The 15,356-nt window shown below is 37.3% G+C and overlaps 1 protein-coding gene across 1 annotated transcript in view; it reads right to left on the bottom strand.

Annotated features, from left to right (window-relative positions):
- Positions 1-15,356, bottom strand: part of ZNF407 (zinc finger protein 407) — a 339,349-nt gene that overhangs the window by 124,269 nt on the left and 199,724 nt on the right. The window contains 2 exon segments of the mRNA XM_050321189.1: positions 4,081-4,201; positions 12,483-12,566. Of these exon segments, the coding sequence (XP_050177146.1) occupies positions 4,081-4,201; positions 12,483-12,566 (205 nt within the window).

The following is a 15,356-nucleotide window of genomic DNA, read 5'->3' as shown; positions in this document are numbered from 1 at the left end:
TAATTTAGATGCATGCACAAAACCAGTTAAGTTTTTTGAAAATCTGTATCTCTCATTGACATCATCAGACTTAGGGGAGCTTTGCACTTCTGCAATCAGGTCAAAGTCAGCTACCTAAATATGTTGCAGGTTTAGAAAGTTTAGCCACAGACTATACAACCAACAGATTTAGAAATCTGTTTACAGGTGCTGCTCATTTCTGGGAGGTTATACAGTTCCTCAGGACTTTTTCTGTGTCCGTTACCAAATGCAAACAGTATTGTCAGTATAACTGTAGGATCGTGTCATCTGAAAAGTTCAGCCACATAACACTTTTTTTTTTAAATGACTAAGAAATATAAACTAAGCCCTGCATATGTAATGGTGGTGCAGGGCCCTGTGAGACCAATTCTGTATTATAAAATTAAGTTGAACATTAATTAAGAGTGAATGAATATTTTTGTATGACAAAGCACACTGACTTCAGAATGGAGAGACATGCTGTGTGATTTGAAAAAGTAAATGCAAAGGAAAATTGTGCATATTTTTAATTAAATAGGGAAAACCTAGACTGAAAACACAAACGTGAAAAAAATATAACCAAAACATTTAAGGAGCATATTTTTATATTTATGGATGTATATATTATATCCATTCCTTCAAATGGAATTAGATTTTATAACCGAGACAGAAAACATAATTTCAAATTATAATTTTTACTTGAAGTCACATACTACTGTATAGAAAAGATGTTATTTTCTTTGTTATCAATATACAAAAAAATTTAGACAAAAGCAAGAATCAAGTGGTCACAGTACAAGCTCTAGAGATAGAAGGTAACATATCTTCATGATTATTGAACTACAGCCATAAGCATAGATTATAAAAGCAACTTGGTAAAATAAAGTGAGCAAAATCTCTCATTTTTTTTTGGGGGGGGGAGGGAATATGCATACTATAGAAAATATATAAATTGTGAGCTAAAAATGCCAGGTTAATTTATTAATCACTTCAGAAAACCACATCCTTTCATGTCTTTTTCTAGTGAAGAAAAGAATTTCTCATTATATGTTGTTCCATGCAGCCAAAATCACTTTTCCCCACAGTATCTTACAGCCTATTTCCCTTCAGTTTATAAAGTTTATAACAGTTCCTAAATTTAGATTAGTTTCTTCTAATAGGCCTTTTTCTGTATACTTCTAGCCAAGGCTAGCTAGCCTTTCACTCACTAAACTGGCAAGGGTTTTTGCAGAATGATTATTCACAATTTCAGGCTGAGGAAATGAAAAGCTTGAAATCAAGAATTTCCAAGAACAGTCTGAGCACCGATGAGCTTCACAGGAATAATTAAAATACCTTGTATTTAGACATTGTTTTAATTCAAGTGTCTCAAACTACTTTACAGAATAGGGAGATAACTTCATCTATCAGCGAAAGCAGGCTTTATGGTAGCACTAACAATACTCTCCTCCATATCCCAACACAAAAAGAGGAATATTCACCTTGCTGAAACTATAAGGGTCATTAAAGAGTCTGCAGTTGCCAAGCAACACTAAACAGGAACATCTGAAATAGTCTGGATGAACTTACAGTGCAAGGTCTGAGCTGAAAGCACCACGAGACCTCAACCACTAGACACAGGGATGAATCTTGTCACTAGGTCAGCAGATTTTAAACTCTTCATTTAGTGTTTTTTGTAGGTGACATTTGCAAGACTACATACCATCTGCTGAACCAGTGCAAATGATAGCATTTACAGCACTGCTAATTCCACTGCAACAGATAGTACTGTGTGAGTTGACCAAGAGGCAACACGTTATTCCCTTAAAATTATATTTTAAAACAAAGAGACATTTGGATAAAGAGAAAAATACATATACTTGTATACAGCCAACAAGGCTGGCTAATATCCCAGGACTGTGGAAACTGGCAGGCACAAGCAGAACTGCTGAGCTAATAAATACAGCAGCCCCTCTATGGGCTACTCTGCAGCTACACAGAGTGCCTCACTGCCTCTATGAGCTTGCAGCAGCACAGCTCTGATTCCTGCATCCCTGCCAGATGTTTTTCAGCTGAGCTCAGAACAAATTTCCTGCATAATCAAAGCTTCATCAGCTGGTATCTGTAGAGATCAACCTCTGAAGATTAGGTCAAAATTGGCCTGTGAAGGATGGAAACTAACATCCTATTGCCATGAAACATTTATTTTTCAATAATATAGAGGCCGGGCATGCTCAGATATTTCTTAATCCTCATAAATTAAATTATGCTTGCATCTTCTCTAATAACCTCTGGTATAAGAAATACTACTAAAAAACTTGTTATTTCTTGGAATTTATATCCCATACAGAAAACTGTCCATCCAAAGTAAAATGCTCTCCTATCTTTCATTCAATAGAGCATGAAATTTTTTTGTCATCCTGAGTGAGGGAATTCCATCTACTCATTGCATGTGCATAACAAATCCCAAACTGATTCACATCTACAATGCTCCCAGCCTCTAGGGTCTTCAAGCCAAGGAGCTCAAACCCAGTATAACCCACCTCTCATTACCTAGTGCTGTAATAAAACTATTCCTGCCAATTGGGATGGTTCATTAAAGTGGATGACTGCAAGATTAAGTCTCCTCAAACACACAGCATTTAAAGATAGTGCTTCTATTACCTTCATTGCAGCACACCATGTCACACTATTGCTTATTTGCTCTCACTTCACTCTACACAGACCTTTTGACACAACTGCTCTGACCACAGAAAATCACCTCTCGTTTTTAGATGACTTACCGAAGCTGACAGAAACATTTCCATTTATTAAAAAAAAAAAAAAAAAGAAAGCAGGCAGACCCTTAAGGTAGCAGCACAGAACAGAGCCCCCTCCCCTAAAGGTTATCAAATTCAGTTCTCTGCAGTTCTAGAGAGTGATTTAATGGGTGCTCAATACAGAAGAGTTCACAGAACATTTGCCCCACATGCACAAAACAGTGCAACAAAAAGTTTTGTACAGAAACTGCATGATCACCACAGAAGCTTTCTGTACAAGATTTTTCTGTAAAGTAGCTCATAAATAATGTGAAATCCTAGGCTTTGTTATATAGTCTTGTTTTAGGAAACTACACTAAAGGAACATTACAACTGTATGTTTAGCAAGAAAAGAAAATAAAAAATGCTCTGGTGGTATAATCAAATGTTTAACTTTCTCTGCTGTGTGCATGTATCACAACACACACATCTAACCATGTGTTATTTAGTGTCATTTATTAAATATAATGCTAAATTTTAAAAAACTTTTTGAACATCCACCGTTGCAAATTGCCCATAAAAAACTTCATTGTATTCCCTTATCAGACACACAGACTAGACACCCCACTGCAAGGTATTAAAAGTATTCAAGATTGTAGAAGAAGCATTTAAGAGTAAAGACTAATTCAAGAAGGAATATGAGATCATTTAATAAGTAATCTATAATGAATCAAAGACACAGGGAGTAAGCACCAGAATCATGTGATTTTTGAGAATTTAACCCACTGCCCTAACAGGATGGGTTTTAGCGGCGCAACATGGGAGGCTTTGCCATGGAACCAACCCTAGAGCCAACTCTTATCCAAATACCCTGGGTTGGCAAGAAGGAAAACTGAAGCAAGACTCTGCAGAACTGTAACTAGCTCCAGTTGCTTCCTGTTCTAATAAGTGTCTGGTGAGCATTTAGGCTGCTAAGCCTTTTAGATAACTTTTCCTTTCTTGGTGAAATGGCTGCAACTCAACCGAGAAAAATTTCAGAATCGCAACTGATTTGAAAAGGCGATGCAGATAAGTGGCCTCACCATGGAGAATTTTAGCAGACACTAGAGCAGCTGTGAAACAAACACTCAACATTAGCACTGTAGTGTTACCACTAAAAGGTTTCCCATCATTTGTTTTTCTTTATAAAGTAATACCTAAATACTGAAGACTAAGTTTTTAAATGCAGCTCCTAATTTAATATGCAATTACTGCTGCCCTGATGGTGTTTTAATGGCAATATATTTTTATTGGTGACTTCAAATGAACCTCATCTGATCACCTTAACCCTTCTCTCATCATGCTTTAGTTAATGACTCATTACCTGTAGTCACACCAGGGACATCTGTACGGCTTTTCTCCAGTATGGACACGCTTATGTCGTGTCAGATGCGATTGTGTTGTGGAAGCGAAGTTACACTCATCACATTTGAACGGTTTCTCTCCTAGAAGGTGACAAGAGAAGCATTATCAGTTTTCATCAACAGAAAAGGAAGACAAGTCCAAATTTCTGGCATATCCCTTGATATAGCTTTTATTTTGTGTATATATATATAGCAAACACAAATACAAAATAAATTTCCAAATAAAATGTAGTAATTGAAAAATATGACACATAAACATCAGTATCCAGCTCACTTCCCATGTGGTGTTCCACAGCAGAAAAAAGGAGGAGAAAGAACTGCACTGAAACAGAGTAACCATGTTCCTAGTCTTATTTCATGAAAATATAACCAGGTATTCTTCTCACCCTGTACCTTATATTGAAGTTGGGTCAAGAACAGCCCTGAAAACAACCCTGTTGCAGACACAAGGTGAAAAATCAGGCTAATGCTTGTATTCAGAACTTGCTCAGAAAGGAACATCTCCAGGTAAAAAGCGTGTCTCCATGTCTCCAGTCATGGATTTTTAATCTTATCCTTTAAATAACATAAATAAACCAGGACTGAGAATATGAACCAGAACTCAGTGCTCCATTCCCCTCTCATTTGCTAGTCTTCTGCCCTTGTGAATATTTTCTAAACAGTAGGTCAACTTTCAGCAGAAGGACTTGAAAGCTTAATGAAAAAAACCCAAACAAAAAAACCAAAACCAAACCCAGACTAGGACAATAATATTTTTAGAAGTCTAAAATTCAATCTCTGCTGACTGTGGAACTGAACTGAAAATTTCTATAGAACTACTGATGGAAGAAAACTAAAAATTTCTAGTGTCTATTTTACTATGTGAAAAAGACTACTTTTCTTTCCAGAGGAGGGGTCTACCCCTTAGAAGGTACCAAAACAAAATCTCATGACTGAAACACACACTGTGATGCCTAGCTATGACACCTGCATCCCATTTTTCCAACTGGTTGTCCCAAAAATATTCTGTGGGGCTTACGGGCACATGTAGTTACCATTTAGGGAGGAAACAATTTTCTTTTCGTATGTAAGAGACTAAAGGCAGCTCCTAACTTAGGTGATATTCTCTGCATTGTGCAAGCCTTCAGAATTTTTTATCCTAGAGACTTTATAAGGATTAACAAGTCTGGACAAAACTCCAAGGGACAGACATACATCCCTCATAGAATGTTCAGTGCTCTACAACTGGCAGTATCAAAACTGAACCCTAAGCCTATTAACAGGTACAATGTGAAGTTTTTCAGACTGCCAGAGGACACACCACCAGCACAAGACTGTCAGTAAAAGTGGCCTTCTGCAATCAGTAGTAAAAGGCCATTCCCAAATGGCCATGCCTCCAAGCCAAATTTTTCAAGCCTGTTTATAGCATGAGACATTTAAGACTTCAAAACAGACTTTGCCAGAATATTTGCCAGAGGAGAGACAGAAATCTGCATTTTTCATTCTTGGAGCTTGTTGAGGTTTTTCCTCCCAAGGGAAAAAGATATGCAAGGTCCTCAAGGCCTGAAAAGCCCATTCTGCTGGACGAAAGGACAACAGAGCAGCTTCTGAAAGCTCCATAAAGAGTTGGAATAATTGCTTTTAGCAGCTGCTGGAGAGAATACCAGCCGCTGTTTTTCATTTATTGTTTCATGGGACAAGGAAAGGTGAAGGGGCAGGACACAAAGCTGAAGCCTCTATGCTGGACAAATTGAGACTGCTAGAAAGTATGTCTTTGCTGCCCCAAATGGGGTTTTCTTGTCAGACCCTGACACTCTGCTCTGGAGAAGCTGATTCTCCCAGCAGCTTGAATGGTACTAGCTGCTTCTTCAATTAAACTCTCTAGGAGGCCATAAACTCCCTAGCAACGTAACCTGCTCTTGAACTGAAGATTTCTTGTTCTGATTTATTTCATCATCTAGTATTAAAGAAGATAGCAACATTTTCAAGCCTAACTAGTAAAGCCACAAGTATTTTAGATAACATACATATTTATTTTAACTGCTTTCATTTAAAATGCATTAGAACCTTACTAACTTGCCCCCTCGTAAAAAAGGCAGATCCGAACCGAAAGTAGATTTTTAGTTTGCCATTCAAGGGAGAATGGATCAAGTAAAGGTTTGCTGCTGTGCCACAGCAGAACCAGTGGGGCTGACAACCAAGCAAGTGCCCATTGAAGCCAGGAGGGCTTGCAAATTCCATCGAGACCATAAGAAAAATGATAATCCTTGCCCACCGCTCTGGGAAGTTTCTCCTTAAGAAAGCTTTGAGGCTAACTGCTCCTGTCAAGTGGACTATGTGTAAATCTCACCTGACAGAAAATACATCACGGCAGCACCACAAAACAAAAGCCAACCAAACTGGGAGGAAAAAAACAGTCTAGCTTATCCTGTAATTCTTTGTAACTGCACCTGGGAAACAGTATCTTTATGGAAAATTAACCAGGTAGGTAAGTACAGTTGAAAAAAAAACTAAGAGACAACTTATGTTATTTCTTTGGGTTGGGGGATGTTGAAGAGTATATTATCTGTAGCAGGAGTATTCTTATTTATTTGTTTATTTATTAAAAAGTTTCCCACAGACCTAGTCATTCAAGTATTTTTTGTCTTCCCTATCTTTGGGCCAGAATGCTTCTTATAAGCCTTTGTGCCCTGAGTTTCCTTCCACTCTTCATGTCCTCAGACATTTGATGCAATAAACATCATTTTTTTAATGTGGGCTGCCATTAAAAATTCCAGCACTCTTCTTTACCTCCAAACAACTTTCTAATTCATACAAAATTAAAATAACACAAATAAAAAAATCAATATTGACCAGATTTTTTAAACAATAAAAAACATATGTACAAATTATAAAATAGTGTATCCGAAAATGTATAAGGACAAAGTCTACTTATTCGAAGATCAATAAAGGTGAAAAAACCCCAAACCACCCTACCCTCCCATTACCATTACAGAGGACTTGTCTGTGCCTCACCATGAAAAAAACCCAATAGGTGGTCCAAACCAACCAAATGGTCAACAAGCTGTTTGTGGGGGGGAAAGTAAGGATATGTATTCCAAGATCAAGGACCCACTTTCTTGGCATTTATTTTGTTTTTAACACAAGCACTTTCAAAAAGCTCCGTTTCCTCACCACAGGATCACGAAAGAAATGGGTTTGTATTTTTGACAATACTGCAACCAACTTCTGAAGTGCATCAGTTGTTTAAGTCACCTAACACGAAAAATCTGAGCTCCAATAATCAAAGTCTGGGAAAGCAAATGATAAAAGGGTCAGTTCACGGGGTGCACCAGACTATAAAAGTATTTATTAGAGCTGCTGCTAACCAGTAAGCCTCGTCAGCTTTATCCATTCTGTTCTTCTTAAACCATGACTAAAGTTTTCTTTTTCTCTTGCCACTATACAATTTCTTTGAGGTAGGAAGAAAGTTTTTAAAAACCCAGGTTTTTGGTGTCTTTTCTGGTCTAAGATTTGCTATAATCAAGTTCCACACTCTGCTGCAAATGTTGGCGTAAATGGGAATGAAAAACCAACAGAGATGCTCTTCAGATTTCACCTCTTCCCTTGCTGCAAAGAGCAATAAGTCTCCTTACTGTGCTACACTTTCTGTGGTATTCAACATTATAATTTTTTTAAGCTGTGGTGGGGAAGTTGAAGAGAAGAGGCTATGTTATACATTAAATTCAATGCCAAGTAATATAACTACACATTAAAGTCAAAGAACAGTTCACATGAGAAATAGAAACACAAAGTGAGTCACTCATCTGGATAAAAACACATATATTATTAAATTTTCTTTCTTTATTACATTGACCTATAAATGTCTTAAGAAGCACAAGATTGAAATGAGTGAGCAGAAGCAATCATACAAACAGTGATCTGTACAATATAAGCTACCATCTTCAAAAATTCATGAAAATACTTGAACAAAGACACGATCTTCTCAAGCAGCTCCATAGGTTCATGGTGACGGCCGCAGCAGCGCTGTGTACAGTAAGTGTACTCACCTGCTAACACTCTACTGCTGTAATGTACTTCTCTCATGCCCAGGAAGATCCCACCACAACCAACACATGAGAAGCAAATGTCGACTGTCATTGTGTAGAAGATGAGGATGGGGTTTTTGCAACTTGCTGGAGTACTAACCAACATTAAAAAAGGGATTTCATGCAAGAGAACACAGGCTGTTACTGATCAGCACTGTTGGACTGAACCAGCTACTACAGCACAAAATGGAAGAAACATGTAGAAGAATGGAAAACTAGAGTGATACCAAAGGACAGAAAAACAAAGGAGGAGAGCAGAACAATAAGAACAAGAACGTAAAGAAAAGACATTTTAAAATTATGAATTAAGTGTTTCTATGTTTGCATTTCAAGCCAGAAATAATTACCATTGCTTGTTTTTCCTCTCTTATGCAATTTCCTAGTTGATCATGATTAAGGCAAAATATTAAAATTATGTGATATTCTATGCTTCTTACGTGTATGTGTGTGTGTATTTTTGGTGGCTGGTTTAGAGGGTATTTACCTTTTTTTATTACAAAATTCAGATAATAGCTTAGATTCTTTGTGGAATGCAACTAATTCTAAATTCAGCAAACGCTAAAATTTCCAACATTATTTATTTATCTTCCTATCTTCAGGCAGATTTTCTTACTCGAACAAAATATGACTCAAAAGCACTTGCTTCAGGATGACTCAAAAGATGAATTCTTTTCTTCCCAGTCTTGTTGAGACATCATAACTATGGCATATACGTTCTTGCAGCACCGCAAGCTGTCCCTTATTTACCACATAGCACCAGCTGATACTGCAAGCGGTCCAAGTTTCTTCAGACAGTTTATCACAGCCTAGGCAGTCACAAGTGTCTATTGTAAAGCATTCGACAGACAGAGATGTAAGTATTCTTTACAGTGTGATAAAATTCCAGTCAAACTCTGGACCACTCCAAGTTGCCATTGCTTCAATTCACGGAACAGAAGATCAGGTCATGGATGTTTACAGAGTCAGTAAAAGACTTGCAGAATTCTACAGACAGATTCTTTCATAATAGGACTGGAAGAAGGTGCATTCAGATAACAAAATAATGACATAACATTTTCCCAGGACAAAATCAGTCAAGGACTTTGCTTATTCTGTGTTCAAAGTGTGCATTTCTCACAGGACCAGGTCAGTCACTACGGATGTAACATATTTAACACCGAATAAAAATGTTAACTGGTAAAACACCAGAAATCTTGACAGGTCAAATTATTTGTTCCTACTTTACAGTTGAGAAAGCCTCTATCGAGGAAATCTGCATCATGTTTGCAAATACATAAGTGTAAACATTTTTCAAGTCTTTAATGGCTTTTTCTTTCAGTTTAACATTCTCGTAATTCTTTTCATTTAAAAACCAAAAACATCTCATCAATGGAAAACATCCTACTAACCAAACTAGTCCCTAGAGTTTGCTCCAAAAGTGACAAGGGCCAGATTCTGTCATTTTTTTCACACCAAGTTATACTTCTTGCTCCCTTTAATATTTCCAAAGAAAATGAATCTTTCACTAGATAAAGGTATTTCTCCAGGTAGATACAAATAATCTCATCTAAAAAGAGAAGAACAGAGTAAGAAATACCAGAATAAGGAGTATCAAAAGTCTAAGTGACTGATGCTACAGACAGTCCTCTCTTGTGTCAAATATCTACCAGCAGCTGAACATTTCTCTAGGGTGTCAGGACATCTCAGGCCTTGAGGCTGGGATGAGAGTAGGCTTGTTAAGTTGGTTAAGACTCCCTAACTACATGTGAGGATTTGCTCATTTTCCCTTGAATGAAGGGTCTCTGACAGGTGATAGAAGTAAATCTTGGATTGGAAGATGTTCTATGTCAGCCCCCTAGACAGCTTGTACTACAGTAGGGAATTATTTAAGCCATTTAGACTATTTTTGATACCTATCCCTTTCAAACCTGATTGTAATTTGCTTTGGCATTCTGCTTGGGGAAAATTGTGCCAACTGGAGACAAAGGAGAAAAAAAAGGTACAAAGAGGAGTGCATGCAGCTAATGACTGAGATAGAGTTGAGCACTGGATGAAAATACAAGGGAACCCATATAAGTGCAAGAATGCAGGCAAAGGTGGATTGTGTCATTCTCCTTGAAACAAATAGAAGCTACAGATAATTTTTCTGCTAAAGAATCTTCTCTGATTGTTTGTGCCACAGAGGCAGATAAATGCCAAAAAGATAGATCCCTCTGCCTTTGAGATACTGTCCTGTATAGTATAAAGTTAATAGCAAAGTAATAACGAGCCTCCAGTCCTGACATAAAATATAAAGTTATGCTTGCTAGATGCAAGCTTCATGATCTATAACCTGTAAATCCCTGTGATCATAGCACAAGAAGTCTCTACCACACTGGCAAAAGAAGGGCAAATCGCCTTCAAAAACGTAGACAGCTTTTAACCAGGAACATATCATATTTTCAGCCTAATTTTGCACAGAAATCAGGAAAGAAAATATTCTTTTCTATTGCTTATGGCCTAATGATAAGAAAAATATAAATTTATATATTTGATTATAGGCACTTACACTTCTGAGAAACCAGATCTACATGCACATAATAGGTAAAGACAAGAAGGGTACATACAAGAATTTGCCGTTCTTCTACTTCCCCATTCTGAAATGATTGTTTACTATTTGTGTGGCTGCATGGACTGTGAGTCCTAGACATATGCAAGACCCCAATGTTTCACATGGTAGGCCAATAAAACCAAGAGGTCGTTCCTATCCTACTGAGAACAATGATTTATTTCTCCTAAAGAAAAAAAAAATCGTTCTTAGCCCACATTTTCCCAACTTGTGCTAATATGTGAAAATTCTTCAAAGCTCCAGAAAAATGAAAGCTGTTAGTTACAACTGAAGCATACAGCTTGTGTTCCAGCAGTTGTAATTGCTCCTGTTATCATTCAGAGAGTGTAATACTAAGAGAACTTATTATATTTACTAAATGACTTTTCTTAGTCACTTGAAAAACAAACTTCCTGCACTGAATGGGAACTGACTGTGGCAGTACTATCCCACAAATTGATGTTCCTTATTATCAGAAAAAATTACCTCTGAAAGAAGGATTACTAGGTAGATTTGCAAGCAAAATTTGGCTCTGAATATTTTTGGGGGGGTGTGGTGGGGTGATTATCTGTTTCAAGATATTGCCTGACTGGCACTGAAAACCCCACCTTTTTGAAAGCATCAAAGTGTCCTCCAAATATGGTTGCTTTAAATAAACTGAAAACAGGGTGGGAAGAATGGCTTCAGGCTCTCAAGAAAGAGAGTAGATGCTCTCCAGGAAATTACACATTTAGATGGTGTTTGTCCTGAATGAGGATTAGTTTATACAGGGACATAATAAAATCTCCCACTGTGATTCCTTTACAAAATCTATGGAAATTTCACGATGTAACAACTGTAGTTTCTCATTTCTTAGCCATTTCTTTCCACTGTACGTTAGACAATGGTCACTTAACTCACACAGCAATTCCTGATGATGTTATCCTCATGATAGTCAGTAAAACAAAAAACTACACTGGCTTTAATAGCAACACGTCCACGTCTGTTTGAACAAAATCTATTCAAATAATCAAACACTTACAAGGAACTACTAAAAAGCACAATTAAAGCAGAATGTATTAATAAATGTTTAATACTTACACCTTCCCTGGTCTTCTGAAACTAAGAACGAATTTAATTTTGTCTGATATTAAAATTTTATAACCGGGTGGTGGGAAAGCTTTACTAATTCTGGAAGAGAAATCTGGTTTACATGCCAGCCATGTGGTAACTCTTAAAGTTGCACCTATTAATTACAAACTATCTTAAAATTACGAAAGGGCAACTGAAACAACACTAGCTTTCAACTATGCCTCAGTCCAAAATAATGGATTAATCTATATGTAGCCTCTAATTTTCACCCAGGGACATTCTAGCAGACTCTTGCAAAATCTTCACAGTAGGTAATCTATTTGGGCCTTGGAAAAAAAAAAATAGTAGACTTATCATTCATTTAAAGATGAAAGCCAGTCTTTACAACTCTAATTCCTTCAGAAAAAAAATAAAACCAAAAAAACCCCACCAAAAATACCCCCCCACCCTCCCCAAGCAATTATTCAAACTCCCAGCTAACAGATTTGATGCAGACCTTGGGCATACCGATTTTACAAAAATGAGAAAAAGCAAAGTAAACAATGAGCCAATGTATTGTTTGTGCGGTAACGTGCTATTTGACTTGTGTTACTCTCCAGTGTAGAGGGACTCCCTTCCTGGAGAAAATATAGCAAAGAGTAAAGACAGCTTTACTGACCTGTGTGCTGCCGCCGATGCTTGGTGAGGGCATGACGTGTCCCGCCGGCAAAGCCACAAAGGTCACAGAGGAACGACTTCTCGCCTGTTGCAACAATAAACAGATGAGGGACTGCGGAGGTCACAGATCATTAAAACATATCTATCAAGGCTTTCAGGGTTACTAATTCCTCCAATCAAATGTTTCCATGTAAATATGTCAAATGGGAATGAAATTACCACTGCGGTTTATTGACTGTGATAAAATCTGAAAAGCACCACTGAACATAATTACATACTTGTCAGACCCATAAAAATTAGCTTTATTATCAATGGAATGGTTTTGTACAACTTCATTTCTGTTAGATGTCTTCCAGATGGGGCTGCTTTATGCACTTGAACAGTTTTTATGCATATCCTGATTTTTTACAATTCCCATACATCTGGCCTTTCTGTGCTGAGTAAAGATTGCCTGGAAAAAAAGTTAATATACTGTATCCATGATTCTGCTTAAATAAAATATATTCAATTTACTAACAAATTAAAGGTACTGAGAAATTTTTAACAGACTAGGTCACAGTCATCTTTAGTTACCTTCTATTTATTAGTAAGTATTAAATTATTTTCTTGAATACAAGAAGAGCAAAGGCAAGAATAACATCCACGCTATTCAGTACCAGTGGTAATTCAGCACTGTTAATGTTTCTAAAGTTTTCATGACATAAAGAAAGCAGGTCTTGGGACTGCTACTGAAATTGCACCAAAACTCACATTGTTCTTCTTGAAATGATAATTCTTCATTCCAAATCTCTGGACCAATATGAGAGATTTTGGCAAATGGAATACTCATTAAAAGTGCATAAATACCCTCTTTTTAGTATTTTTTTTTTAAAAAGAGAAACTAGGATTTTGCCCTGTTGCCTATTAATACAGTCTATCATTTAACAGTAATATTTTTGCTCAGTATGTACTAACATGCACAGCAAACTCAGCCCGTAAAGGCCACATGGAAGGTCATTATGAATTCATAACGCTAACCTCAGGTATGGGACTCAATAACCTCAGACAAGACTGAAATTTTTAAATTTTTTTTTTAGAAGAATCACATTAGTCATTTGGAGCCAAATTGTCTCCTTTTGCAATGACATAGTGGAGAGGGGTCTGGTAGGGTAGTGATACTGAATTCATTGAAACTAATAGTCTCCTTCAAATTCTTTTCAGGGGGGAAGAAAATTTGGTTCCTACAAAAGAAGGCTGGGTTAAGAGGCTGGGTGCCAAATTACAAAATCCTCCAGTGAAGAGAGAGGGATGGAAACCTCGACGCTGTTTATTCCCACGTACCAGGCATGTGGATACACAGACTTTCTGGAAAGGCACAGTGCCTCAGTTAACTTTGGATGCTGTTCATACAAGCAAGAGACCATCTCATGAGTGGGAGCTCCCCGGGGGAGCAACACAAGGATGAACTTCCCTTTCCCATCAGTGCTTCGATGAGGGTCCCTGAGGATCTCCAGCTTCTCACCCTGGTTGCCACAGTGAGGGAGGGAGTCCTTGGGCCCTGCGCTACCAGGAGGAAAGCAATTCCTCTAAAGTTTCCAAGGAATCTTACCACTAAAAGGGGATCACAGAAATGTTGATTAGTCTCCAACATGTAGCTAGGCTATAAAAAGTTATGGGTACATCTTTCAGAATTTCACCATTTCAGAATAAAGTCAATAGCGTATCTTTATTTTCTGCACCTAAATTCGGTCAGGTAAAGCAGAGTGAGATTTTACAGGACTCTGGGCTTCTTTGAAAATTTGGTCGATTGAGAGTATCCCAAGACAGTATCTAAGGTGTAAAATAATTTCAGTACCTCTTTTGAGAGTCAATTCTAGCCATTTGTGATTATAATTGAATCTTAAAAAAAACAAAAACAAAACAAACAAACACAAACAAAACCAACAGAAAAAGCAAAACAGAAACCTATCCTACTACCACTTGAAGAATGCATTTGTGGTAAATGATGCAACAAGGTGAATTTTAGTGCAAAATGTTTGTCGATAATATTTTTGCTGAGGTTATGCATGATTGTTACACAGAGACTTCTGCATTAACTCAGGCTTTTCTTGAGATTATGTTTTGGCATTTTTTAAATCAGGATTTTCAGCATGTAGCATTTCAATTTATCAAAATATCAAAGAAAAGGAATAGAAGGACTATACATAATGCTTAATCATAATTAAATATTAACTTAATTAATTAATCAATTTAAAGTATAAATCTTTCTAACTGGCACTAATGTCTAACACCCCAGCATTAAATTCACACTTTTAAGTTAAATGCTGTTCCATGCCTACCAAGAAATTGCTCATCATCTATATATTGTCATAAATTAACTCATGTTGTGTTTAACATCTAGGAGCACACTTCAGTATGGCCTGCAGCTTCATACGCTAATGAGGACACAGAGCACCCACAGCACCTTTGCAGGCTCACCGATTTACTGCGTAGTTTATATTTGGGCCTTTGCAACAGCTTTCGAGCCACAAAGAAATGATTCAAAACCAACCAACAGCTTTAAAGTAGGGAAACTGATTCAGCCTGTAAAGCGATTTGCTACTTAAATACTCCACACTGCTCTAGGTCAGATCTGGGAGGCCTCACGCAGGCAGGGCTCTTGAGGGAGTCGGTGAGGCTTTAGACCTGAAAATGTGAGACTTGAGATTTGGCCCCTGCTCTTTAACGCACCTGATTTTTTGCAGCATTTGTTTTAAAGCATATTAATAAATAATTACCTGGTTTTTTATATGTATCATGGTATACACACAAATACAAAAATCCACCCAAACGCACAGAGAAATCTTCTTCACTTGTGTCAACTACATAGTGTTTTTTAGCCCTGAAGCTTGATTTA

The sequence above is a fragment of the Myiozetetes cayanensis genome, unplaced genomic scaffold (genome assembly GCF_022539395.1).
Source record: "Myiozetetes cayanensis isolate MyiCay16 unplaced genomic scaffold, myiCay2020 scf1, whole genome shotgun sequence".
Lineage (NCBI taxonomy): Eukaryota > Metazoa > Chordata > Aves > Passeriformes > Tyrannidae > Myiozetetes > Myiozetetes cayanensis.
The sequence above is the reverse complement of the archived record's forward strand: the minus strand, read 5'-3'. Positions and strand labels throughout refer to the sequence as shown.